This window comes from Eriocheir sinensis, chromosome 19 (genome assembly GCF_024679095.1).
Source record: "Eriocheir sinensis breed Jianghai 21 chromosome 19, ASM2467909v1, whole genome shotgun sequence".
NCBI classification, from domain to species: Eukaryota; Metazoa; Arthropoda; class Malacostraca; order Decapoda; family Varunidae; genus Eriocheir; species Eriocheir sinensis.
In genome coordinates this window covers 20,803,419-20,830,918 of record NC_066527.1, presented here as the reverse complement: position 1 = coordinate 20,830,918, position 27,500 = coordinate 20,803,419, and the positions used below count along the sequence as shown (strand labels likewise).

Here is a 27,500-nt window from a genome sequence, read left to right as displayed (position 1 = left end):
TGGTTCTAAGAGGTACTATTTAGAGACAGTGCCAAGTGGAATGAAGTCAAGTGCTAAGTGGAGGGAAGTCAAGTAGGAGTTTAAAGACATCAGCCAAAGAGGAAAGTGGTTCTAAGAGGTACTATTTAGAGACAGTGCCAAGTGGAATGAAGTCAAGTGCTAAGTGGAAGGAAGTCAAGTAGGAGTTTAAAGACATCAGCCAAAGAGGAAAGTGGTTCTAAGAGGTACTATTTAGAGACAGTGCCAAGTGGAGTGAAGTCAAGTGCTAAGTGGAGGGAAGTCAAGTAGGAGTTTAAAGACATTGGCCAAAGAGGAAAGTGGTTCTAAGAGGTACTATTTAGAGACAGTGCCAAGTGGAATGAAGTCAAGTGCTAAGTGGAGGGAAGTCAAGTAGGAGTTTAAAGACATCAGCCAAACAGGAAAGTGGTTTAACAGAGGCTAGTTTTGAATGCTGAGAACACTACACACATAACCACTTAACTGTCTGGTTCTAAGAGGTACTATATAGATGGATTAACAAGTGGAATGGTCTCAGAGAAGGTTAAAAACATCAGCCAAAGAGGAAAGTGGTTTAACAGAGGCTAGTTTTGAATGCTCACCACTTAACTGTCTGGTTCTAAGAGGTACTATTTAGATGGATTAACAAGTGGAATGGAGTCTCAGAGAAGGTTAAAGACATCGTTTGTATGCTGAAAACACTACACACATAACCACTTAACTGTCTGGTTCTAAGAGGTACTATTTAGATGGATTAACAAGTGGAATGAAGTCTCAGAGAAGGTTACAGACATCAGCCAAAGAGGAAAGTGGTGTAAGAGGCTAGTTTTGAATGCTAAGAACACTACACACATAACCACTTAACTGTCTGGTTCTGTTCGGTACTATTCAGATGCACGGACGACTGGAACGATCTCGTATAGAAGTTTGAAGTCAAGTCTGAAGTCGGCAAAGTGGTCTGATATTCTGAGGACTTGCACACATCACTCACTGTTAGTTTCGGAGCGATACTTTTAGAGAGAGACGAGTTTGAGGCAGTGATGGGGAAGCGTAACGTCGCCCGTCGATCGTTAACACAAGAGGAGAATGGGAGTGACGTAACATCGGCAGTTCACACACGCACACACACCTTTCCGTTAAGCGTTCGTGTCGGGGGAAAGAATACCGTGAAGAGTCGAACCGAGGTATGAAAATGAACTTGCGGCAAAATGTTAGTCGTCTCTCAAGTTTCGGCAAAATGTTAGCGGTTTTTCAAGTTTCGGCAAAATGTTAGCGGTTTTTCAAGTTTCGGCAAAATGTTAGCCGTCTCTCAAGTTTCATTTTGCCGATGGTTTGCTTTGCTTTTTCCGAGTTCTCTTTTGTTATCATTTATTTATTTATTTGTTTTAGTTTATTCTTCTTTTTCTTTCTAGTCCATCTTCCCTTTTTCTTATTGTTGTTGTTTTTTTCTTATTGTTTTTCGTATTGTATTTAACTCATTTTTAGTTTTAGTTTTGTTTACTTTTAATTTATTCTTCTTTATTCTATTTTTCTGTTTATTTTATTGTTTTATGTATTTTTTCTATCATTTATTTATCTTATTTTACTTACCATTATTATTTTTTCCTTCTATTTCTCCTTTTTTTCCCGCTGACAAGAGTGCTAATAGGGGACGGTGTGTGTGTGTGTGTGTGTGTGCGTGTGTGTGTGTGTGTGTGGACGGGCGACGTTACTCCCTTCCTCGAGGCCGTGACAAGCGAATACAAACTGTGTACTCTCTCCGAACCCCAAGACACGTACACACTAAGTCAACATATCCACATCATCATCATCATCAGCCTGTACACACCGCGCTACATTTAATACACATCGTCGAACTGCGGAAAAAAAACGCATATGTGTGATGTCTATCGGTGTATGTATGTACGTGTGTAGTCTCTCTCTCGCTCTTTTGTATATATAAATTGCCGAGGAGGAAAGAAAGTGGTGGTATACGTAACATTGTCTAGTGTGGGGAGGGGAGGAGAGGAAGAATCTGAATATCTCAAAAGCAGAATAGTGTGTGTGATTCTCTTAACCCGGTACCAGCGACGGGCCAAATTTGTGGCTTTATCGTGTAGCAGCGACGGGCCAAATTTGTGGCTTTACTGTGTACCAGCGACGGGCCAAATTTGTGGCTTTACCATGTACCAGCGACGGGCCAAATTTGTGGCTTTACCATGTACCAGCGACGGGCCAAATTTGTGCCATGATAAAGACCCCCAAAATAGATGATGTATAAACTGATCACAAATGCTTTGATACATATTATGAAATGGTTTGCGTGAGTGATGATTTTTTCTCATTTTTCTCGTTCAGAGGGACCTTTAAGAAACATGATCCCCGCAGCTACCAGGTTAAAAAGGATTAGTGTTTGTGCGATTTGACAAGGGGGAATGAAAGGGAAGAGGGGAAGCTATCGGGATCTCCTTTAAAACTTAACCCCATGCTTGTGTGATCTTGAGGTAACTGCGTTTGTGTGATCGGCCAAGTTGGAATGAGAGGGGAGAGAGGAAGGAAGCCATCAGGAGGTCGTTTAAACGTTGACCCCTGCTTGTGTGGTCAGCCAAGGGGGAATGATAGAGAGGCAGCTTTCAGGATCTCAAATAAAACCATGAATCAGTTTGGGTCTCCAGGAAACGTTTGGCAAATTCGCTCGGTAAAACGGAATCACTTGAATGCCTTGATGGTATCGTCACACTTATCATGGGGAAGGGAAAGGCTCAGATTCTAGTATCAACCCCTTGACTACGGATTTCCTACCAGAACACCTCACCAAGCTACAGGAATGGAACAAATGTAAATGTAAAGTCCTGCACCTTGGGAGGGGATATCCACCATACCACTACCACATAGGAAACACTCCACTATCCACCACAGAGGCAGAGAAAGATGTGGGACTATGTGTTACTAGGCTACCACTGAAAGCCAAATCCATGCCAATCGCAGTGGACGGGTTAAAAGAAACCACCATTAAAACTAAAACCTTTTACAACACGAAGCATATCACTGCACCGAGGCGTGACCACCGTCTGTCCGCTGGTTCACACGGGAGCATTTTGTATCAGGAAGGAGAGGAGAGCGGGGTCGGTGGTGCTGGCTGGCTGTAGTTCCCCGGATGCTCAATTGCTGCTCCATAGGGTACGCTCGTGAATTTGCGTCCGCCATTCTGGTTAGTACTCATGCAGAAACCGTGATCCTTCCGGTGTAGTCTTGTTCCATGCACGTACAACAAAATAAAAGAGCATAAAAAACTATATTAAGGTTAAAATAAAATAAGGTTAAAATTAAAAAAAGTCAAAGAAGTGAATGATTGTCAGTTTTTCTTCATCAGTATTAAAACTCAGATCAATTTAAAAAGCATAAAAAAACGTAGGAGTAAAAACATTAACATTAAAAAACTCAGATCAATTTAAAAAGCATAAAAAAACGTAGGAGGAAAAACATTAACATTAAAACAAAAAAAAAGCCAAAGAAAAGAATCCTTGTCAGTCTTTTCCTTCATCAGTGTTAAACCTCAGATCAATTTTATGTGTTTACTTATTTATTTATTTATTTATTTACTTATTTTTGTTTCCCTGGCATGAGTACAGACTGGAAGGGTGCGTCTGTACTATTGGCGAGTGTACCCTATGGGCCACCTTGTCACTGCCGCCCCCCCACGCCTCGGCTGCCGGGGGTGGGCGGTGGCAGGCGCTGAGACCCCGACGGAGGCAGAGAGGACCAGAGACAGTGATGGAAAGGAAAGAAAGAGTTATCAATTAAAAGACAGGGATGGGGAATTAATTAAGAATGGAGAAGCTAAATAAAAAGAAGTTATGTATTAATTTAGAGACGGACGGAGAAGGAAAGGAAAGGAAAGAAAGAGTTATCAATTAAAAGACAGGGATGGAGAATCAATTAATAGACAAAATTGGAAAAGGAAATTAAAAAAGAAGTTATTAATTTAGAGACGGAGGGAGAATGGACAGAAAAAAAGGAGTAATTGATAGACACGGATGAAGAATGAAAGGAAAAAGGAGTTATTGACAGAGAGACAAGGATGAAGATTGAACAGAAAAAAAGGAGTAATTGATAGACACGGATGAAGAATGAAAGGAAAAAGGAGTTATTGACAGAGAGACAAGGATGAAGATTGAACAGAAAAAAAGGAGTAATTGAAAAAATGAGACAAGGATTGAGAATGAACGAATGAAAAGTTATTAATTAATTAACGGAAAAAACGAGTAATTGAAAAAGCAACTCAGGATTGAGAATGAACGGATGAAGAGGAGTTACTAATTAAGAAACAAGGATGGAAAATGAAAGTAAAAAATGTGGTTAATAAAAAGACAGGGATGGAGTTTGAAAGGAAAAAAGGAGTTATTGACAGAGAGACGAGGATGAAGATTGAACAGAAAAAAAGGAGTAATTGAAAAAATGAGACAAGGATTGAGAATGAACGGATGAAAAGTTATTAATTAATCAACGGAAAAAACGAGTAATTGAAAAGCGACTAAGGATTGAGAATGAACGGATGAAGAGGAGTTATCAATTAAGAGACAAGGATGGAGAATGAAAGTCAAAAATGTGATTAATAAAAAGACAAGGATGAAGAATGAAAGGAAAAAAGGAGTTATTGACAGAGAGACGAGGATGAAGATTGAACAGAAAAAAGTAGTAATTGAAAAAATGAGACAAGGATTGAGAATGAACGGATGAAAAGAAGTTATTAATTAATCAACAGAAAAAAACGAGTAATTGAAAAGCAACTAAGGATTGAGAATGAACGGATGAAGAAGAGTTTCTAATTAAGAGACAAGGATGGAAAATGAAAGTAAAAAATGTGGTTAATAAAAATACAAGGATTGAAAATGAAAGAAAAAAAGAAGCAATTAGGTGATGTCCAGTTTCTGCCTCCCCTCGCGGTCTCTCGCCATCGTCAAAACACTCACGCCTACTCAAAACGCTGTCGACATTGACCTTGAGGCCTTTTCATCGTAACGTAATTTGTGTTCTTAACTTAATGTGCATCTTAGGAAATCTTAACCTAATTCAACTTTTTCCTGAATTTTACCGACTCATACAATTTGGAGAAGCGTTGATGATTGATTACGTGTTTGACTGCCCTCCGAGTTGAATGTGAAGTGTTGAGGTATACTTATAATGTGTGTGTGAAGGGGAAGAAAAGGAGAAGGAGGAGGAGGAGAAAAGAGCTCCGAGCATTTGAGCGCAAGATTCGAATGTAAAACTTGGAGAAAAAAAATAATGCAAGTCGGTGTGAAGTCTTGAAGTATACTTATATCGTGAGTATGAAGGTAAGGAAAAGGAGGAGGAGGAGGAAAGACCGTAAGAATCGAATATAAAATGTGAAAAAAAAGTTACGTGAGGCAATGCAAAAAAATTTAGGTTCCGAGAGAGGTCATCCTTTCTCCGTGCGTGCGTGCGTGTGTGCGTATACAAGGGATTGCAAGACAGACCGTGGTTAGCGAACTCAATTATGCAGGTCACCGTCACCAGGTCTGAGGTCGTTACTGCCCTGCCTTGTGGTCAGTCCGGAGTGTTTCGTTTTGATCAGTATTTTTCTCGAGCATATATTGTGTTACGTGTAGTGCGGCGACTGTGCCTGATGAACGAGCCTCCCATAACCCACTTAGCCAGGGGGGTACCTCTTTGGCTGACTGGTAAAGGAGTGACTCTCCCGTTACGCTGGTCACGGGTTCAGTCCCAGGCAGCCGCTCCATTTCTCTTTCTCTCCGTTTTCTTCAGGTTCCGTTTATTTTTGGTCTTCTTCTCGAATCGGAATAGGATAATGTAACCAAGAGTCGATCAACCAAGGTGCTTCTTTGTGTATTTATCCATGTTATAACTTGTTTTGTGTGTGAGAGGTTATATTGTATAGTTTATTGTGTGTGTGTGTGTGTGTGTGTGTGTGTGTGTGTATTTACCTAGTTGTGAAATACAGGAAAAGAGCTGTACTAGGGTGTGTATGTGTGTGTGTGTGTGTGTGTGTGTGTGTGTTGACTTCACCGCCTTTATTTACGTTATTGTTGTTGTTGATTTTCCTCCGCCTCTTGTCGACGTACGTGGTAACGGAAAAGATTCCTCCGAGAGTTCTGTTCATTTACTCCATTTACAATTTTGTCAGATGTTGCGTTTGACATTGGTGCTTTCAATTACTGTGTTCTTTTGACAATTCTTTTTTTAACCGTAACAAAATACCAGATGCATTTTTCCCACAGCAGATACAATTCCCTATTTTGTTATGTTTTCAGAAATAAGTTCAGAATGAGAGGTAATGTCATGTGCGTGTGTGTGTGTGTGTGTGTGCGTGTCACCATTAGGATGCCTAGAATGTACCTAATACGCTGTTTTCATGTGATAGTTGCTTTTGATGACATGTTTGTTCCTCAGCTTGTCATGACTACATAGGAATTGTGCGTGTGTGTGTGTGTGTGTGTGTGTATGGGGAGATTTGGGAAGGGAGGGAGGGAGGGAGGGAAGGGATGGACGGGCAACCACTCACACTGCTACCTTAGTGATGCATGGTTCTGAGTGCTGGGAATATAAGAATTGAAGGATGGACTGAGTATAGGAAAATGATGGGTAGCAGGGACTGGGAAATGATAAAGGAAAGGCACACTGCTACCTTAGTGATGGATGGTTCTTAGTGCTGTGAATATTAGAATTGTAGGATGGACTTTGTATAGGAAAGTGATGGGTAGCAGGGACTGGGAAACAAAGAGGAATGATAAAAGGAAGGACATATTGCCACTCACACTGCTACCTTAGTGATGCATGGTTCTGAGTGCTGGGAATATAAGAATTGAAGGATGGACTGAGTATAGGAAAGTGATGGGTAGCAGGGACTGGGAAACAAAGAGGGAATGATAAAAGGGAAAGGACATATTGCCACTCACACTGATACCTTAGTGATGCATGGTTCTGAGTGCTGGGAATATAAGAATTGAAGGATGGACTGAGTATAGGAAAGTGATGGGTAGCAGGGACTGGGAAACAAAGAGGGAATGATAAAAGGGAAAGGACATATTGCCACTCACACTGCTACCTTAGTGATGCAAGGTTCTGAGTGCTGGGAATAGATGGAATAGGATGGACTGAGTATAGGAAAATGATGGGTAGCAGGGACTGGGAAATGATAAAAGGGAAAGGACATATTGCCACTCACACTGATACCTAAGTGATGCAAGGTTCTGAGAGCTTGGAATAGAAGAATGGAAGTTAAGGATGGACCGATTATAGGGAAATGATTGGGAGCAGGGACTGGGAAGGAAATAGGAAAGGTAGGAGGGAAAGAACAAACACCCACACTGCTATCATCTGTTCACTTAAGTCTGCCCCAAGCTGACGACATAAACCTAAGCGTATTCGTAAGCACAGTGCAGATTAGCCGAAAGTGCTGCGTGAGATAAACACAGACAGAGGTTAAAGAAAACTTGGAAGCCACAGCAGTAGCCAATCAGCACTCAGCTTGCAAACACGCTTAGGTTTATGTTGTCAGCTTGGGTCGGACTTAAGTGGAGGATGATTATGAAAGCCGAGGATAGAAAAATAGAGGTAAAGAAAGGAAAATAAACAGAGGACGGGAAAATTATATGAAGCAGGGACTATAAAAAAAACACACCTTACTCCCTCTCACATACTAGGGTAGGCTTGAGGGGATCACAAAACCACGCAAGACAAAGACAACCACTCCTACCACTAACCACGGTACGGCGAATAGACTACCAGATCAGCAGTCCTGGTAGAGAGGCTTCAGACGCTAGCCAGTCAGTCAGTTAGTCAGTCGGCCCTCGCTAGACGGCCTAATGTTTCTAAGGGAGTTTTTTTATTTGCTTGTGATGGTGAGTTCTTGTAGTTTAAAAGTGCAGGATTTTGTTACGATACTAATATGTGAGGTTAGATTCTTGCAGGTGGATGTGACAGTGCTTTGATATTTTTATTTATTTATTTATTTTATTTATTTATTTATTTATTTTTTTTTTTTACAGCAAAGGAAACCGCTCAAGGGCAAAAAAAAAGAGGAAAACAGTAACGGAAAAAGAGCCCGCAGTGATGGTCAGTTCTCGGGGGTGTATTGCAGTGTTGCCTAATTGGTGATCCGTTCAAGCTACAGACCATTATTATTATTTTTTTTCTTATTTTTCGGCAAAGGAAACCGCTCAAGGGCAAAAAAAGAGAGGAAAACGGTAACGAAAAAAGAGCCCGCAGTGATGGTCAATTCTCGGGGGTCAGGTGCTGTGGGAGTGTATCGCAGTGTTGCCTAATTGGTGATCCGTTCCAGCTGCAGAATTAGCTTACACACCATGATGAATTAACGTTGAATCTGATGTTGCAAAGCGTTTCTCGTCGGACTGAATGTATGGTGGTTGATTTTGGTACACCAGGTTCTGTGAAAAAAATATATAATCCATTCTACTGTTTGGGGTCATGAAGGAAAGATTTTATTGCAACACTGCCCAGTAAATCAATTCCTAGGGGTGGCGGAAACACTATCGCAACACTGCCCAGTAAATCAATTCCTAGTGGTGGCGGAAACACTATCGCAACACTGCCCAGTAAATCAATTCCTAGGGGTGGCGGAAACACTATCGCAACACTGCCCAGTAAATCAATTCCTAGGGGTGGCGGAAACACTATCGCAACACTGCCCAGTAAATCAATTCCTAGGGGTGGCGGAAACACTATCACAACACTGCCCAGTAACTCAATTTCTGAGGGTGAAGTAAAGACTGCAACACTTGCCCAGTAAATCAGACTTATCGCAACACTGCCTGGGTAGAGAAAAGGCATCGCAACACTGTCTGGTAAATTAATTCTTGGGGATGAAGAGAAGATTATCGCAACACTGCCCTTGTGGATGAAAAACTATCGCAACACTGCCCTTGTGGATGAGAGACTATCGCAACACTGCCTTGTAAATCAATTCCTGGGGTTGGTGGAAAAACTTCATCACAACACTGCCCAATAAATTCATTTCTGGGGGTGGAGAAACGACCTCCTCACAACACTGCCCTTATGGAGGAAAGACTATTGCAACACTGCCCAGTTCGATGAAAAACTTTATCGTAACACTGCCCAGGTGGAGGAAAGACTATCGTAACACTGCCCAGGTGGAGGAAAGACTTTAATCGCAACACTGCCCAGGTGGAGGAAAGACTTTAATCGCAACACTGCCCAGGTGGAGGAAAGACTTTAATCGCAACACTGCCCAGGTGGAGGAAAGACTATTCTAACACTGTACAGGTGGAGGAAAGACTGTATCGCAACACTGCCCAGTAAATCAACTCCTGCGGGTCACTCTTCAAAGCCCTGTCACACCGCCTGCAGGAGGGTCAGTCAGCCAGGCATCAGAGCGTCACTACTTCCAGCTTGCCATAGATTTTTCTCACCAGTGAAGGTTAAGTGCCTTGAAGTGCCAGTGTTCCAGGACCATGAGCAAGCACCTGCCCGCCCTGCCCGAACACAGGCCTGGGGGGACGGGGGATAGGGGTGCAGGCAGGAGGAAGGGCGGGCGGTGGTTAGGCCGGCAGGAAGGTAAAAAGGGAGGCTGTTTAGTATTTAGGTCCTGGTGTCAAGCTTTAAAGATTATTATAACCTTTGTTTTAAATAGTCAGCTGATCTCAAGGGATTATTAAAAGTGAGGAAGAGAGTTTCGTAACCTAGCGTAGTAGACTATATTTGCTCATAGCAGGCGGAAATCTATATTGCCGATTGGACGCTCGTGACTCCTTGTTTTTAATCGCTGAATGCAAGTTTGGTCCCCTATCGTGTTCTTTGTTTCGGTGCGCGTCTCTGTGTGTGTGTGTGTGTGTGTGTGTGTGTGTGTGTGTGTGTGTGTGACCTGCTGTGTTCGCCCTGCTGTCCTAGGAGTGTAGATATTGGGTACTAGGTGTATATATGGGTCGCTGTGTTGCCCCCAAACCCTCGTATTAGGAACCTTATGGATCTCGTGTACACACCGACAAGTATTGTGAGATCTGAGGGATTGAAATGCTGTTATTACTACTTAATCTTACCTCTGCTGTGTGGCTCAACTACTGCAACTACTACAACTACTACATCTGCTACTATTTCTACTACAACTACTACTACTACGTACTTATGTTCTTTCTACAACTCAACCATACTACTTCAACTACGTACTTCTGCTGTCTCTACTTTTTAACTATTACCACTACTACTACTACTACTACTACTACTACTACTACTACTACTTATACTTCCATCACTGTTGCTACTGCCATCACTTATGTTCCCTCTCCAGCTCAACCAAACTACTACTACTACTACTACTACTACTACTACTACTACTACTGCCACTACTGTTATCTCCCTACCCTTCTCCCTTTAGTCAGTTTCTACGAGCCCGTCTATACAGCGGAATGAATTATTTTTTGCATAGAAGTCATTTGCACCCAGAGGTCTATATGATGGCTTTACATGTGATATACTTAACATTGGTATATTGGATAGGAAGAGACTAGTACAGTTTTTGTATAGTATTATGTACACATATATATGTACTGTATATTTATTACTTTTTACCGGTAACTTTGTAAAAAATGTAACTGACGTCCTCCGCGCCGCCGAGAGGAGATTTTAGCGAAGACGAATTTTAGAAGCGTTTTTTCGTCCCCCTTCTTTTTTTTTCGGTTGTTGATATATTTATTTTTAACACGGTTTTTTTGTTTGTTTTTTCCCTCTTTCAGCATGAGTGTATATATTGTTCTTGCATATGTTACGCCCCCTCCTCGGAATAAACCAGCGCTGAGATGAGTTAGCTGTATCCGAATGTGTTGCTCTCTCTCTCTCTCTCTCTCTCTCTCTCACCTTAGCGACACAGAGCATGTACTTAGGGCAGCGTGTGATACCTTTATGCTTTGCCGTTACTTATGCTGCCAATCAAGTGTTTCCCAATCTCTCCTGGTGGACTTATTGATGTCGACTCGCACCGGGCGGCTCCTCACTGCTGCCGGGACTCAGAGAATTCAATGGTTTTTATTCATCTCCTTTGTTATAAAAAAAAAAATCCTCAAATTTTTCGGTATATTGACAGATGACAAAGAATCAGTGTGTACAGCATTTTCGTAATAGCCGCTTGACCTAATGCAGTCCCAGGCAGCAGTGAGTTGCCACCTCGGCCGGGCATCACTTAGGCGTCCACACAAGTGTTCGCCCCAAGCCTCTTTTTCTCTTATTTCCCTCGTCATTTCAACAACTTCAGCACCTAGATTGTACCTCACTTCTGTAGCGCTCTGATACATATTTTTCACATTTCATCATTTTCCAGGCATCACTTAGGCGTCCTCACACGTGTTCACCCCAAGCCTCTTTTTCTCCCATTTCCCTCGTCATTTCAGCAACTTCAGCGCCTAGATTGTACCTCACTTCTGTAGCTCTGTGATATATATTTTTCACATTTCATCATTTTCCAGGCATCACTTAGGCGTCCTTACATGTGTTCGCTCTACGCCTCTTTTTTTCTTATTTCAGCAACTTCAGCGCCTAGATTGTACCTCACTTCTGTAGCGCTCTGATACATATTTTTCACATTTCATCATCTTCCTTTGTCATTTTTGCAACCTTAGCATCTAGACTGTAGGTACCTCACAGTTATAGGTCCCCTCTATATATTTTATTCTCCACCTCTTGTCAGTTTTAATTAATCATTATGACAACCTTAGTATTTCGCATCTTTAGCTCAACCTCTTTTGTCTGTTCTTCTCTTTCCATTTTTGCAATCTTAGCATCTAGACTGTATCTCGCATCTATAAGTCTCCACTATAAATATTTTCTCAGCCTCTTTTGTCTGTTCTTCTCTTTCCATTTTTGCAATCTTAGCGTCTAGACTGTATCTCGCATTTCTAAATCTCCACTATAAATATTTTCTCAGCCTCTTTTGTCTGTTCTTCTCTTTCCATTTTTGCAATCTTAGCGTCTAGACTGTATCTCGCATCTCTAAATCTCCACTATAAATATTTTCTCAGCCTCTTTTGTCTGTTCTCTTTCCATTTTTGCAATCTTAGCGTCTAGACTGTATCTCGCATCTTTAACTCTCCACTCTTAACATTTTTCTCTAGCTTTTTTGTCTGTTTTCCTCTTTCCATTTTTGCAACCTTAGCGCCTAGACCATATCTCACGTCTGTAGGTCTCCGCCATATATATTTTCTCAGCCTTTTTGCCTGGCACTCTTTCCATTTTTGCAACCTTAGGGTCTGGGAGGCTGTATCTGCATGCAGGGGAGAGAAGGTTAACTCTGCTTGATGGTCTGTCTGTGTTCTTCCATTTGCTCCTAACTGTTATGGACATGTTAATTACACCCTGATTTTTATGATAGTACAACCCCATGATTTGCACTGATGTGGCCCAAGGCGACCACACTGTATATGTATGTATTTGTTGCCAGATTATCTCATATTAGTTGTTACATTAGTAAGTGTATGAAAAGACCTGCTGGATGGATGGAGTTCTTGAGAATATTGCTACCTCTAAACAGGAAGTCCTTTATTTACCCAACAGATAGACACCATTAACCTTTTCTATAAGCCGTGCTTCGTTACTCATTCAATAACTGTGTTCTGTGTTCCAGATGAAGGAAGTTCAAAAATGTTCCTTTAAAATTAGATGAAAACGTCATTAGCCTTTTATATGCCATGCTTCATTACTTCAAACGACCGTGTTCCGTGTTGTTACCCGGGAGACCCTCAGAAGATGTTCCTTTTAGCATTAACGAAGAAGCAGCCGGTGCGGGCAAGACCGGAGGGGCACGGGAGGGGGGGCAGAGCTTGGCAGGGAGTGCGCTGGAAGACCCTGGACGTGCCAGTGTCTTGTCATCCTCCATTCAAAAAAGTTATTTCTAATGTTTACAGTTTTCAATTCTCACCAACGCCACACATTTCAAATTCCCACAGAATCAAGAAAGCACTCTCAATCTGGTGATATGCAAGGGTATTATGCATTACTTATTCCTCATCTTTTTCCGACTGACAAGCATGTGTTTTCTAGCTGTTTGGTGTGACTCACTATGTTTCTCTTGGTGTTTACAATCATAGATACTAAGAGTACAGTTTGTCTCCTTAGGGAAGATTTTATGTATAGCACAATGATGCAGGACTTTGGCAATCATACAAGTGAAGAATAAACAGAAAATACAAAGATGTGGTTGTTTACTTGAAGGCACAGGCTGTCACTAGTGTGTGTGTGTGGACCTGCCTGATGACAACCAACACTGCCGTCAACCCACCAGCAACCATAGCCTTAACTTGCCATACTGCACCTCAGCACCTCGGATGTTTTCTTGGAACCACACGAATGCATGTCTCGGGTGGGTTGGTTTTTTTATATATCATACCTTTCTTTCAACTCTGCCACTCCACTTTTATCTTTTTTAGGAACAACGATTGGTGGACTTTTTTTCTACACTTTTTTTTGTTTGCCCTTGAGCTGCTTCCTTCCCTGTAAAATAATAAATAAAAGAACATTGACCTTGCAGCCCTCCGGTAAGAGTAATGTTGTGGGTAACAGATGGGTATTGGAAGGATGAATGTTGTTCCAGTGAGTGATTGCCAACACTTCTGCTTCCGTGGCAATTAAGTGTTTCCTTCAAGAATGTGGTCATCCTCTGGGTACCCTGTTGCCTTCACTTAAACAGGCAACCCAGCATACAGGGCACTCTACAAACATCACCTTTTGTGCATTTATGGTAGAGAGATGTACAGCTTTCTGATGATTGTGATAGTTTATGGTGTCTTCAAAGAGCTAAAAATGTTATATAGTATTTTGGTGGTTCTTTTATGCCTATGGGAGCACTGGGGGTAGACATTGATTTTTGTACATTTTGTGAAGTTGCAGGAGTGTCTTTGCCTCTTAACCCGGTAGCAGCGACGGGCCAAATTTGTGGCTTTACCGTGTAGCAGCGACGGAACAAATTTGTGGCTTTACCGTGTAGCAGCGACGGAACAAATTTGTGGCTTTACCGTGTAGCAGCGACGGAACAAATTTGTGGCTTTACCGTGTAGCAGCGACGGGCCAAATTTGTGGCTTTACCGTGTAGCAGCGACGGGCCAAATTTGTGGCTTTACCGTGTAGCAGCGACAGGCCAAATTTGTGGCTTTACCGTGTAGCAGTGACAGGCCAAATTTGTGGCTTTACCGTGTAGCAGTGACAGGCCAAATTTGTGGCTTTACCGTGTAGCAGCGACGGAACAAATTTGTGGCTTTACCGTGTAGCAGCGACGGGCCAAATTTGTGCCGTGATTTAAACCCCCCAAAATAGATGATACATAAACTGATCACAAATACTTTGATATATATTATGAAATGGTTTGTGTGAGTGATGATTTTTTCTCATTTTTCTCACTTAGAGGGACCATTAAGAAACATGATCCCCACTGCTACCGGGTTAAATGCTGTAAATAGCACGGGAGAATTGTACTTGTGTTATAAATGATGCAAAAATACTCCTCTACACACTCTCCAGCAAGTTGAATAGATAACACCAGATTCTACAAGGCATATTTATTGAAAAGATCAGACAATACAAAGACGAACGCTGGACATCATGTAAAAAAATAACCCACTTCAAGCTGTTTCTCAACCCACCACCAGAGGCTTCAGGGTAGGGAGGAGCTGGCCCAGTGGTGAAGGTCCGTGGGTAGGCCGGGCATCTGGGCCAGCACCTCCTTCACCTGGGTCGGCGTCATCATCAGCTGCACTAACTGGTACCCACGCTGCACCCGACACGACTGGTCCACCGGCCGCACCAACTCCAGGCTCTGTGGGTGCGGGCGGCAGGGGTGTTTAGGGTGGACAAGGTGAGTTAGACAAGGTTCACATTCTAAGACGTTCCGGCACCCAGGCTATCACATTTGTCAAGGCCTTCATAGGAGTTTCGGGCACATCCATGGATAGTTTGTGCGGGCGGCAGGGGTGTTTAGGGTGGACAAGGTGAGTTAGACAAGGTTCACATTCTAAGACGTTCCGGCACCCAGGCTATCACATTTGTCAAGGCCTTCATAGGAGTTTCGGGCACTTCCATGGATAGTTTGTGCAGGTGGCAGGGGTGTTTAGGGTGGACAAGGTGAGTTAGACAAGGTTCACATTCTAAGACGTTCCGGCACCCAGGCTATCACATTTGTCAAGGCCTTCATAGGAGTTTGGGGCACTTCATGGATAGGTTTATGACCCTGGTGGTAGTCTGACCTTTCTTCTTTACCGTAAACATGAAAAAATACTTATTAGAACCTGACTGATCTCTCTTTGGCCTCTGAAAATGACTGATGTGAGAGGCGGAAGCGTGTGAGGATACCAACATTAGTCCCATAGTCTCAAGCATGTCAGGGCTAACACACACACACACACACACACACACACACACACACACATATATTTGATGAGGCTTTTGTAGAGGTTGTGGGAATTTCCATTGGTAATTCATATTTAGCTCAACACTTTAACACAGTAAGGTCCTAAACAGAGCAAAATCAAATACCAATTCATGAAAAGTCAATCTATCTATGGGGATCTTGTGCTAAAATTACTGAATCAAAAACTGTCTACTATCACAAGCCCGCTCATCGACATATTTGTATTTAATTGGAATACGTAAGATGTAAAAATAAAGAAGAAAGGCTCTCATATTGCACAAGTTCCAGACTAAAACCAATAAAATTTTGTGAGAAACCGAGTTACAAGAGAAAAAATCAAACAGCATGACCCAGAGATTACACAGATCAAATACAGAGAGTTCGTTTATCTGCCAATTCTTTAACTTTTCACACTTCACAAGACCAAAACTTTAATAGTATGGCCCAAAAATTACATGTATCAACAACTGTGAATTTATGTATCCACCAAGTTTTCACATTTCATACTTTTCACGAGTAAAAATCAAATAGCACGGTTTAAAGATTACTTGTATCTGTGAGTTTGTGTATCCATCAAATTCTTCCTCTGTTGAGAACTTTACAGTCTACCAACACCCCCATGGCTCTAAACTCCTTGACTGCGGATAGCCTACCAGAAGACATCACCAAGCTACAGGAGTGGAACAAAAAGTGGCTGCTACAATTCAATGAAGAAAAATGTAAAGTCCTGCACCTTGGGAGGGGATATCCAGCACACCAATACCACATGGGAATCACTCCACTATCCACCACAGAGGCAGAGACAGACTTGGGAGCATACGTTACCAGGCTACCAATGAAGGGATATCCAGCACACCAATATCACATGGGAATCACTCAACTATCCACCACAGAGGCAGAGACAGACCTGGGAGCATATGTTACCAGGCTACCAGTGAAGGGATAGAAAGACCTGGGAGTGTATGTTGCCAGGCTACCAGTGAGGGAATATCCAGCATACCAATACCACATGGGAACACTCCACTATACACCACAGAGGCAGAGAAAGACCTGGGAGCATATGTTACCAGGCTACCAGTGAAGGCAAAATCCATGTCAATCGCAGCAAAGGGGTTGAAGGAGGTGTGAAGCCTTACCATGAGCTGATCGAAGGCCTTGAACACCACTGGCCGGTCGAAACTCTGCATGGACGACTTGAGGCTAAACTTGAGGTACTCGCGGTAGACCATCTCAAAGTTGTAAGGCTCGCCGTCGTACACCTCCGCCAGGCGCTTCATGGCCACAACCTGCAGCACAACACACTCCGTTAGCACCTGCATCCTTCTTTCGGCCACCTCTTTGGATTCATTTTAGGAGCAGCGAGTAGGTTTTTTTTTTTTTTTTTTTTTTTTTTTTTTTTTTTTGGCCCTTGAGCTGTCTCCTTTGTTGTTGTTGTAAAAAAAAAAAGTGCTGACCCGCCTGGTGTTCTTATTATCTCCGTCATCATCATCATACCCTCTTCTCTTTTTTTTTTTATGTATTTTTATTCATGGGGTTCGACAGTCATCCTTATCATCATCATCATCATCTCCTTTCTGTTTATCGTTCTTATTTTCCTTGTCACGAACGAAAATGGCGTAGGTGATTTAAACGAAACACTTATTACTCCATCCACTTCTACACCATCTTTACTCCATTTCTACACCATCTTTCAATTCATACACCCTTCCCTCCCTCCCATCCTAGGTAACCACTCCATTAAGTAAGCCCCCACTGCCTCATCCACTTCCCTCTCCCTTCCTCGATTCTTTATTGTATTTGCTACGTACGCGTCACAAGAATCGTACGTGTAAAAGTTTGCATTGAACATCAGAGCATTCCAGCTGATTATGAGGCTGAAATTCTTGACCGACAAATAAGGAGGAACAAAAATCAAAGAAAACATGATGCGCCAGCTATTATGGAACCAAATTAAATAAGAAGGAACGAACATTGAGGAAAAAAGATGATACTGTCTAAATATTATGAGGCCAAATTTAATGAACGAAAATTTAAGGAAAAGGATGACGCTCTAAATATAATGAAACCAAATTAAATAAGAAGGAACGAACATTGAGGCAACAGGATGAAACTGTCTAAATATTATGAGGCCAAATTTAATGAACGAAAATTTAAGGAAAAGGAAAGGGGCTCTAAATATATATAATGAAAAAATTAAATAAGAAAGAAAACAATTGAAGGAAAAAAAATTGATTCTAAATATTATAAAGCCAAATTAAATCAGGAACAAAAGTTGAAGAAAAAGGATGACACTAAATATTATGAGGCCAAATTAAATGAATGAGAATTGAAGGAAAAGGATGACGCTGTAAATATAATGAAACCAAATTAAATAATGAACAAAAATTGAGGAAAAAGGTTGATACTGTCTAAATATCGAGGCCAAATTTGAGAAAAGAGATGATGTTCGAAGTTTTATGAAACCAAATTAAATGAACAAATTTTGAGGAAAACAAATGATGCTCTAAATATCACAAAACCTTATTAACGAAAGAAAGAAATAGAAAATAAGAAAGGAAGAAGAAGTATTATATCGAAAGAAAGAAAACGAAAGAAAAAAGAAGAAAGGCAGAAGAGGTATAATATCAAGAGGAAAAAAAAAGGAATGAATGAAAAAAAGAAAAGAAGAGAATAAAGTTTTTTTTTTTTTAAGGAATAGACAGCTCAAGGGCACAAAAAAAGTAAAACAATAAAAAAAAAAAGCCCGCTACTTGCTGCTCACATAAAGAATCCAAAGAGGTGGCCGAAAGAGAGGTCAACTTCGGAAATACGGTTATCAATAAACATTAAAATTTACAGGCATGTGAGGCCCCACCACAACATACGCACCAGACACAGCTGTAGGGCAGAGAGGCCGCGTAGCATGTTGGTCTTGGCGTCCTGGGTGAAGAGCGTCTCCGCCTTGGTGAACATCTGGGGCGTGAGGCAAGTGCTGTCTTCGCCAAGCTGCGCCACACACAACAGCTGGAGGAAAAATGTGGTGTTTGTTTTTTATTTCTTACCATAAAGGAAACCACTCAAGGGCTAAAACGATAACAGTAACAGAAACTTAACGGCAAAAACAGTAAGTAGAGAACGAGTAATGTTTTTTTATGTCTTACCATGAAGGAAACAACTGAACGGCTAAAACAATAACAGAACAGGAACTTAACAGCAAAAACAATGAGTAGAGGACGTGAGTAATAGCATAGCAGTGTGTGGAGGGAGGGATCATACCAGGAAAATAGATAATAGCATAGTACCTTGTGTTTAGAGGGATCAGGCCAGCATGCTATGAAGATAATGGCATAGAAAGAGGAGCGTAGAGATTAGACCAATACACTGAAGAGGTATTAGCATAGATGTGTACAGGGATCCAACCATCAAGACCGTTAATAGTATAGATGTGTCGAGGGAGATTAGACCAAAAAGCTAAATACATAAATAGCTTAGAGGTTTGTACAGGGATCCAACCATCAAGACCATTAATAGTATAGATGTGTTGAGGGAGATTAGCCCAGCAATAACATAGAGATTAGACCAAAAAGCTAAAGACATAAATAGCATAGAGGTTTGTACAGGGATCCAACCATCAAGACCATTAATAGTATAGATGTGTTGAGGGAGATTAGACCAGCAAGACAGATAGCAGAATAATAGCGTAGAGATTAGACCAAAAAGCTAAGGAATTATAAATAGCATAGAGGTACAAGAGTCACACCAAGACGGTTAACCCAGTAGCAGCGACGGGCCAAATTTGTGGCTTTACCATGTAGCAGCGATGGGACAAATTTCTGCCATGATATAAACCTCCCAAAAAATAGATGATGCACAAACTGATCACAAATGCGTTGATATATATTATGAAATGGTTTGCGTGAGTGATGATTTTTTCTCATTTTTCTCGCTTAGAGGGGCCATTAAGAAACATGATCCCCACTCCTACCGGGTTAATAGTGTAGAGATGGTGAGAGAGATCAGACTAGCAAGGCAGTTAATAGCAGAGAATTGTATACAGGGATCTGACCAACAAGTTATGGAGGTAATACAAAAGTCCGCCTCACCAGTAAAGACTTCAAGGCCCGAGCGTCCGTGGTGGTTGCGTGGAGCTGCCGCAATACCTGAACCACTGCAGGGTCCGAGGCTAACTTCTGGACGGTCTTGTTCCACGTCCGGGCGAAGTCCTGCCGAGAGAAAAATGATACTTTAAATATTATGAAACCAAATTGAAGGAAAAGGATGATACTCTAAATATTATGAAACCAAACTAAATGAAGGAAAATTAAAGGTCATGTAATGGAAAGGTCATGATTTTGATTGACTGCCTATATACGGACAGCCTATAGCCTTCCTTGATGCCACTCTCAGAACATTCAAGAAAACTACCACAAATAAATATGAGAAAATCAATCCCAAATTTTGACAGGTCATGTGGGAGTGAGCTGCTTCCTCTCCTGTAAAAAAATATTAAAAAGTTCCAATGAGTGATGTCCTGAGCCTGGCAGTAATTTTGGAAGGCTTCTGTGCCGTGAATGGAAAAACAAAACCACTCGTGAGAACCCAACATAGCTCCTCTCTGGCCTCATAAAACATAACAAGACCCCCGTTAATGAGTGAGAGACACACCTTGAAGGGAAAAGAGTCGGGCAGGAGCAGCAGCGTCTTGAAGGTGTTGAGGTAGTGGGGGTCGAATGCATGGGGCATCTGCAGGTGTATTTGGCGGTGAGAGAAGCGCGACTTGACCCTCTTCTCCAGCAGCTCCACCACATCGAGGCGACAGGTCAGGCCCAGCACGCAGATGGGGGCCTGGGGGGTGACGCATAGGGGTGAAGAGGTCTTTGTAAGGATAAGAAGACAGGTCAGGCCCAGCAGGTAGATCAGGGCCGGTGGTAGATGACGCATGGGGGTGAAGAGGTCTGTTGGAACATTGGAAAGTTTCGTTCAGTCGGCGCAACATCTGTGGTCATATGCCGGAGAGAGACAGAAGGGGAAGGAACTATAGGAGAAGGGACATGACCCCCAATTAATACCTGGTACCCATTCACTGCTGGGTGGACAGGGGCGTAGGGTATCCGAAAAGCCACCCAAATTTTTCAACTCCGCCCTGGAATCGAACCCCGGGCTCTCTTGGTTGTGAGCCGAGTGTGATAACCACTGCACCACGAAGCCCCCAAAGAGGTCTGTGCAATGGTTAAGGAGGCAGGTCAGGGGCTAAAGGAAAACAAGAAAAGATGCCTGCAAGAAAAAACATCCACAAAAATCATCCCATAGTCCACTGAACACAATCATCCCAAGAAGCAAGACAGCCCCGTAGCCGCACCTGAGCTGACTGTGCGGCGTCAAACAGGTTGTAGAGGAGCGTCTGGTTGCGGTGGTGGCAGAAGAGGTCAAACTCGTCCAGCAGGAAGATGGCTGGCTTGGCGGTCTCCTTACTACCCCCTCGCAGCGACTCCAAGAGGAACGCAAGATTCTCTACAGAAATAAAGAGGTATATTAGACAAGAGGAAAGGCAGACCCACTAAAGAAACAGATATTAGACAAGAGGAAAGCTAGACTGAAGAAAATTAAGACATATTACATAAGAGGAAAGCCATACTAAAGATTTAACCCCTCGGATGTGGATTTCCTACAAGACATCGCCAAGCTACAGGAGTGGAACAAAAAGTGGCTGCTACAATTCAATGAAGAAAAATGTAAAGTCCTGCACCTTGGGAGGGGATATCCAGCACACCAATACCACATGGAAAACACTTCACTATCCACCACAGAGGCAGAGAAAGACCTGGGACTATATGTTACCAGGCTACCAGTGAAGGGATATCCAGCACACCAATACCACATGGGAAACACTCTACTATCCACCACAGAGGCAGAGAAAGACCTGGGACTATATGTTACCAGGCTACCAGTGAAGGGATATCCAGCACACCAATACCACATGGGAAACACTCTACTATCCACCACAGAGGCAGAGAAAGACCTGAGACATATATTGGCCAAGAAGAAAGACAGACTACAAATAAATAAAAACATGAATTAGACAAGAGGAAAATCACCTTAAAGAAAAAGACATACAGGCTATTAAAGACAAGGAAAGCCAAACACTAAGGAAATAAAGATATATATTGCAAAAGATGAAAACTAGGCATTTACAAAGACTATGAAACGTAAATAAAGACTTATGACTACCCAACTATACATCACATTAATCAAGACCTAATATGACGTTTACAAAATCACCCGCAAGTCACCCAAGTCTCTCACTCACCCGCGAACGACCTGAACACCTTCTTGGCAGCCGCTTCCTCCAGTCTGAGTTGGCGGGTGATCTCCCTCAGGGCCTGGAGGTCATCCGTGTGGAGCAGCCCCGACAGACGCACCACCAGCCCCTCACGCAGCGCCCCACGTTCCTGCAGCCGCCCCAGCACACCCTCCACCAGCTGCGGCAGATATATATGGGATGATGTCAAACCCCTTCAGGAGAACGTTAAAAGTTAAGACATATATATAGGCATTTTTCTCATTTATTTTTAGCTTTTAGCCTTCTCATTTTTTATAGGCATTTCTTTCATGTTTGTTTAGCTTTTAGTCTGACTCTCATCTTTTTTTATAGGCATTTTTCTCATTTATGTTTAGCTTTTAGCCTTCTCATTTTTTATAGGCATTTCTTTCATGTATGTTTAGCTTTTAGCCTTCTCATTTTTTATAGGCATTTCTTTCATGTTTGTTTAGCTTTTAGCCGGCCTGTCATCTTTTTTATTGGCATTTTTCTCATTTATGTTTAGAATGAATGAATTACAAGTGCATTCATCTAAGGTAGGGAGATATTTGGTAGTTCTTTTCTTTTATTAGTCAGTTAAGTTTATTAGATGTTGTTTTGGAGCGACGAGGAGCGGGCTTTATTAAGTTGATCCTGTTTTTCAATGGATGGAAGTCTGATTACTGTTTGTTGCTTGTGGTGAAGGAAGTGTTTTTCGTTTGTTGGTCCATTTCTATTGAACTGATTATGGGATGATTTCAAACCTCTTCAGTGGAAAGTTCAAAGTTAAGGCACATGGTTGGTTAGGTTAGGTTAGGTTAGGTTAGGTTAGGTTAGGTGAGGTTAGGTTAGGTTAGGTGAGGTGAGGTGAGGTTAGGTTAGGTTAGGTTAGGTTAGGTTAGGTGAGGTTAGGTTAGGTTAGGTTAGGTTAGGTTAGGGGGAGCAAAAGGTGGATTGGTATACGATAGAGGAGTGGAACATGGGTGAGGGGTGGAGTGGAGGAAAGAGAAGAGAGGTGGAAAATGGATGAGGGGTGGAGTGGAGGGCAGAGGAGTGGAAAATGGATGAGGGGTGGAGGGGTGGAAAGGTGGAGAGATGTAGGAAGAGAAGAAGGGTTGAGGGTGCGCGGGTATGACAGAGTGGAGGAAAGTTTTTTTTTTTTTTTTTTAATATATATCAAAGGATGCGGCTCAAGGGCAACAAAAAGAGTACAAAAAAAAAAAGCCCGCTACTCGCCGCTCCCACAAAAGTATAAAGTAAAGACTCGTAGCCAAAACAACATCTAATAAACTTAACTAACTAATAGAAGCAAAGAACTACCAAATATCTCCATACGTTAGATTAATGCACTAATATTTCACTCATTCATTTCACCAGGAGCTGCGAGAGTTTGACGCAAGGTACTCACGGCAGTCTTTCCGGTGCCTCTGGGGGCCAAGAGGAGCGCCGAGTTGCTCTCCCCCAGGGTCAAGGTACGCCCCAACAGGTCCTCCAAGTGCTGAGCCTCGCCGCTGTGGACGCGTAGCACCTCCTCACCTAGACACAGCAGAACAGGTGAGACATGACAAAACAGACTACGTACTTAGAAAATATTGTACAGTAGGAGCTCTGTTTAACCCCTTGCATGCGGAATGGAGCAAAAAGTGGCTGTTACAATTCAATGAAGAAAAATGTAAAGTCCTACACCATGGGAGGGGATATCCAGCACACCAATACCATAAGGGAAACACTCCACTATCCACCACAGAGGCAGAGAAATACCTGGGAGTATAATGTTACCAGACTACCAGGGAAGGCCAAATCCGTGCCAATTGCAGCGGACGGGTTAACGTGAGACAGGCTACCCACACACCCTCCACCCTTCTCATCTTCCTCTTCCGCTTCCTAACTTCCTAACTTTACCATGCGATCAGGAACACAGGTGATACATGTATTTATTTCCAAACACGTATCCTCCAATAATGTCTTCTTCTAAACACATATTTTTTTTTCTATATAAATCTACAAATATCAAAAATGTCTTCTTCTATACACACATTATTTTTCTACACATAGGCCTACATATACATTTTTTTTACAGTAAAGGAAACAGCTCGAGGGCAAAAAAAAAGCCCTCTAATCACTGCTATAAAAAAGAGTTCAGAGGAGTGGCCAAAATAGAGGTCAATTTCAGGAAGAGAGGTGTCCTGATACTCTCCTACATACATCAATATCCTGCAAGCGTTCCCTCACCAGAGTTTCCTGCAACGCCCCACAGCCGCAGGTTTATTCTGAGCTGCCGCTGTGTCGCCTCCATCGCCTCGACTCCCTCGGTGGGGCCGGCGGGTTGGTTCTCTCCTCTCTCCTGCACCATGGTTCTCACAGGTTACTCTCCCCTTCACAGACTCCAGGCATGAGGGCAGCGGCAGATGCTTACCTAGGGAGGATGAAGAGGTAAGGGAGACTATGATCAGTGAATATATGTGTGTATTTAGCAAGGGCAGAAGACCATCAGGAAGGCCAAGGAAGACGTGGAGAAGGGTACATGGTGGAGGAAGATATGAGGAGGCTGAACATCACGGAAGAAATGGCTATGGACCGGCAACAGTGGAGGAGGCTATGTCCCGTCCAACCCCACCATAGGGAATAAATGATGATGATGATGATGATGATGATGATGATTTAGCAAGGGGGGGAAGGGTAAGGGAGGTTAAGAATGCTCCAATAATGTCTTCTATACATACATTTTTTTTATCTACATCTACATACATCTTTAAGTAGTATTAGTAATAAGTATCTGTAAGTATTTAGATAAGTGTTTTGTGTACTTAAGAGGGGGGGGTTAAGGTTGGTAAAGGTGTGGTGCGTTAGTGGTTGGGTCAAGTATTGGGGAGAATATTATATAAGTGTATAATTTAAGTGTAGGGTGGTATAATTTAAGTGTAGGGAGGTGTAACTTAAGTGTAGGGTGGTATAACTTAAGTGTAGGGTGGTATAACTTAAGTGTAGGGAGGTGTAACTTAAGTGTAGGGAGGTGTAACTTAAGTGTAGGGAGGTGTAACTTAAGTGTAGGGAGGTGTAACTTAAGTGTAGGGAGGTGTAACTTAAGTGTAGGGTGGTATAACTTAAGTGTAGGGTGGTATAACTTAAGTGTAGGATGGTATCATTTAAGTGTAGGGTGGTATACTTTAAGTGTAGGGTGGTATAACTTAAGTGTAGGGAGGTGTAACTTAAGTGTAGGGTGGTATAACTTAAGTGTAGGGTGGTATAATTTAAGTGTAAGATGGCATAATTTAAGTGTAAGGTGGTATACTTTTAAGTGTAGGGTGGTATAACTTAGGTGTAAGGTGATATTAAGTATAGGTGGCATAAGCAAAATGTAAAGATGTGTATGTAAATGTATGGCTGTCATATATGCCTAAGCAGCCATTATATTAGTCAACAGTTTACTAGTTAATATCACATTAGTCATGGTAACGTTCTGGAGATTGTGAGTCATCTAGCACATGGGAAAGGCAGGCCATTCAGATCACTTCCCTCACTTCTCCTTCTTTTGGCCTGTATTGCTTTGTGTTTGCCTAAGCAGCCATTATATTAGTCAACAGTTTACTAGTTTATATCACATTAGTCATGGTAATGTTCTGGAGATTGTGAGTCATCTAGCACATGGGAAAGGCAGGCCATTCAGATCACTTCCCTCACTTCTCCTTCTTTTGCCCTGTATTGCTTTGTGTTTGCCCAAGAGGTCATTATATTAGTCAACAGTTTACTAGTTTATATCACATTAGTCATGGTAACGTTCTGGAGATTGTGAGTCATCTAGCACATGGGAAAGGCAGCTAGGCCATTCACTTCACTTCCCTCACTTCTCCTTCTTTTGCCCTGTATTGCTTTGTGTTTGCCTAAGAGGTCATTATATTAGTCTAGATGTTACTAAATTTAGGGCATTCGATTCACTGCCCTCACTTCTTCTTTTGGCCTGTATTGCTTTGTGTTTGCCTCAGTGGTCATTATATTAGTCAACAGTTTACTAGTTATATCACATTAGTCATGGTAACGTTCTGGAGATTGTGAGTCATCAAGCACATGGGAAAGGCAGCTAGGGCATTCAGATCACTTCCCTCACTTCTCCTTCTTTTGCCCTGTATTGCTTTGTGTTTGCCTAAGCAGTCATTATATTAGTCAACAGTTTACTAGATTATATCACATTAGTCATGGTAATGTTCTGGAGATTGTGAGTCATCTAGCACATGGGAAAGGCAGGGGATTCACATCACTTCCCTCACTTCTCCTTCTTTTGCCCTGTATTGCTTTGTGTTTGCCTCAGCGGTCATTATATTAGTCTAGATCTTACTAGTTTGCATTCTATCAGTCTTGGCAATAGTCTGAAGGTCGTGAGTCTTCTAAAACAAAGGGAATGGCACAACACATTTCTTTTGGCCTGTATTGCTTTGTGTTTGCCTAAGAGGTCATTATATTAGTCAACAGTTTACTAGATTGCATTCTATGTCTTGGCAATAGTCTGAAGGTCGTGAATCATCTACTTCAAAGGGAAAGACATAACAGCATTCCCTTCCCACACTTCTTGTATTGCTTTGTGTCTAGCTAACCGGTCCTTATATTAGTCAACAGTTTACTAGTTATATCACATTAGTCATGGTAACGTTCTGGAGTTCGTGAGTCATCTAGCACAAGGGAAAGGCAGCTAGGGCATTCGATTCACTGCCCTCGCTTCTTCTTTTAACATGTATGCTTCGTGTCTGCCTCAGCGGTCATTATATATTAGTCTAGATCTTATTAGTGTTCATTATATTAGTCTTGGCAATAGTCTGAAGGTCGTGAGTCTTCTAAAACAAAGGGAAAGGCACAACACACTCCTTTTGACCTGTATTGCTTTGTATCTGCCTAAGTGGTCTTAATATCGGTCTAGATTTTACTAGTGTACATTATATTAGTCTTGGCAATAGTCTGAAGGTCGTGAGTCATCTAGAACAAAGGAAACGCAAGGCACTCACTCGACTATTCCTCTTCCAAACGTTTGTTGACGCCGCTGAACGTTTCCCGCCCTTTAAAGAATCATCGTCACCATCAGGCACCAGCTGCTGACTTTTTTAAGGGTGTCGTCAGGGCAAGCAACAAAAAGATTATAATTGAACGATTGATTGATTGATTGATAGTTTATTGTTGCAGGGAAGCTACAGAGGAAGGAAGAGCAAGGTGTATAATGTCTCAAGAAGTGATACAAAGCGTTACAACTATAAAGAAGAAGAAATTAAGGGCCCGGTACGTGTTATATTCATTGGGGTAAATATTAACAGACATTGAAGTAAAGAAATACCATATATTTATGCTCATTGGGGTAACGTTGGGGTAACAAAATACATGTTTAGTAGTTCAATATGAGTCTTTTCCCCTCTTCCCTTCTAATTCAATTCCTTCGTCTCTCTTTTTGTTATTCCTCGAAACAGATAGAAAAGAGGAGAATTAAGCAGAAGCAAGTACGGAAATAACTATCCCAGCTTACATATGCGTTATAAAAAAAAATATAGGAAAAAAAAAGATCGAGTATAGCCAGAAACTGCATGACGTTAATAAAGAAAATAACCGATCTTCTTTTCCCTTTATTTTTATTTTTTCCTGTCAGTGTCGATCGTTCCTATATCTCCTTTTCTTTTAATTCATCCCTTCTTTTTCGTCTATTCCCTTCCCCAACCTTCGATCTCCTTTTCCTTCTTATTTCCTCCTTAATTCTCTTTCTTTTTATTCCTCGTAACTTGCTAGAAAAGAGAAGTAGTATATTAACGGAAATGACGTAGCTTATACTCTCCCTCTGGAATAGCAATTAATATATATACGTACTTT

The 27,500-nt window shown here is 41.9% G+C and overlaps 1 protein-coding gene and 2 long non-coding RNA genes across 3 annotated transcripts; 1 reads left to right on the top strand and 2 right to left on the bottom strand.

The window, feature by feature from the left end:
- The first annotated feature begins 9 nt into the window (after nt 1–9).
- Nucleotides 10–3,972, top strand: LOC127000927 (uncharacterized). The gene is made up of 2 exons (XR_007754638.1): nt 10–497; nt 736–3,972. It is a non-coding gene; the product is annotated as an uncharacterized LOC127000927 (long non-coding RNA).
- On the bottom strand, nt 1,652–12,180 carry LOC127000926 (uncharacterized). The gene is made up of 4 exons (XR_007754637.1): nt 11,535–12,180; nt 6,782–11,401; nt 3,475–6,528; nt 1,652–3,416 (listed from the first exon to the last, which is right to left on the bottom strand). It is a non-coding gene; the product is annotated as an uncharacterized LOC127000926 (long non-coding RNA).
- A 2,341-nt stretch (nt 12,181–14,521) lies between these two features.
- On the bottom strand, nt 14,522–26,751 carry LOC127000925 (origin recognition complex subunit 4-like). Its single transcript, XM_050865079.1, has 10 exons — nt 26,654–26,751; nt 23,892–24,075; nt 23,068–23,195; nt 21,669–21,840; nt 20,721–20,872; nt 20,027–20,206; nt 19,465–19,584; nt 18,251–18,385; nt 16,519–16,668; nt 14,522–14,791 (listed from the first exon to the last, which is right to left on the bottom strand). Exons 2-10 carry the CDS (start codon nt 24,010–24,012, stop codon nt 14,630–14,632), a joined length of 1,320 nt encoding a protein of 439 aa, XP_050721036.1. The 5' UTR covers nt 24,013–24,075; nt 26,654–26,751; the 3' UTR covers nt 14,522–14,629.
- Between the last annotated feature and the right edge of the window lie 749 nt (nt 26,752–27,500).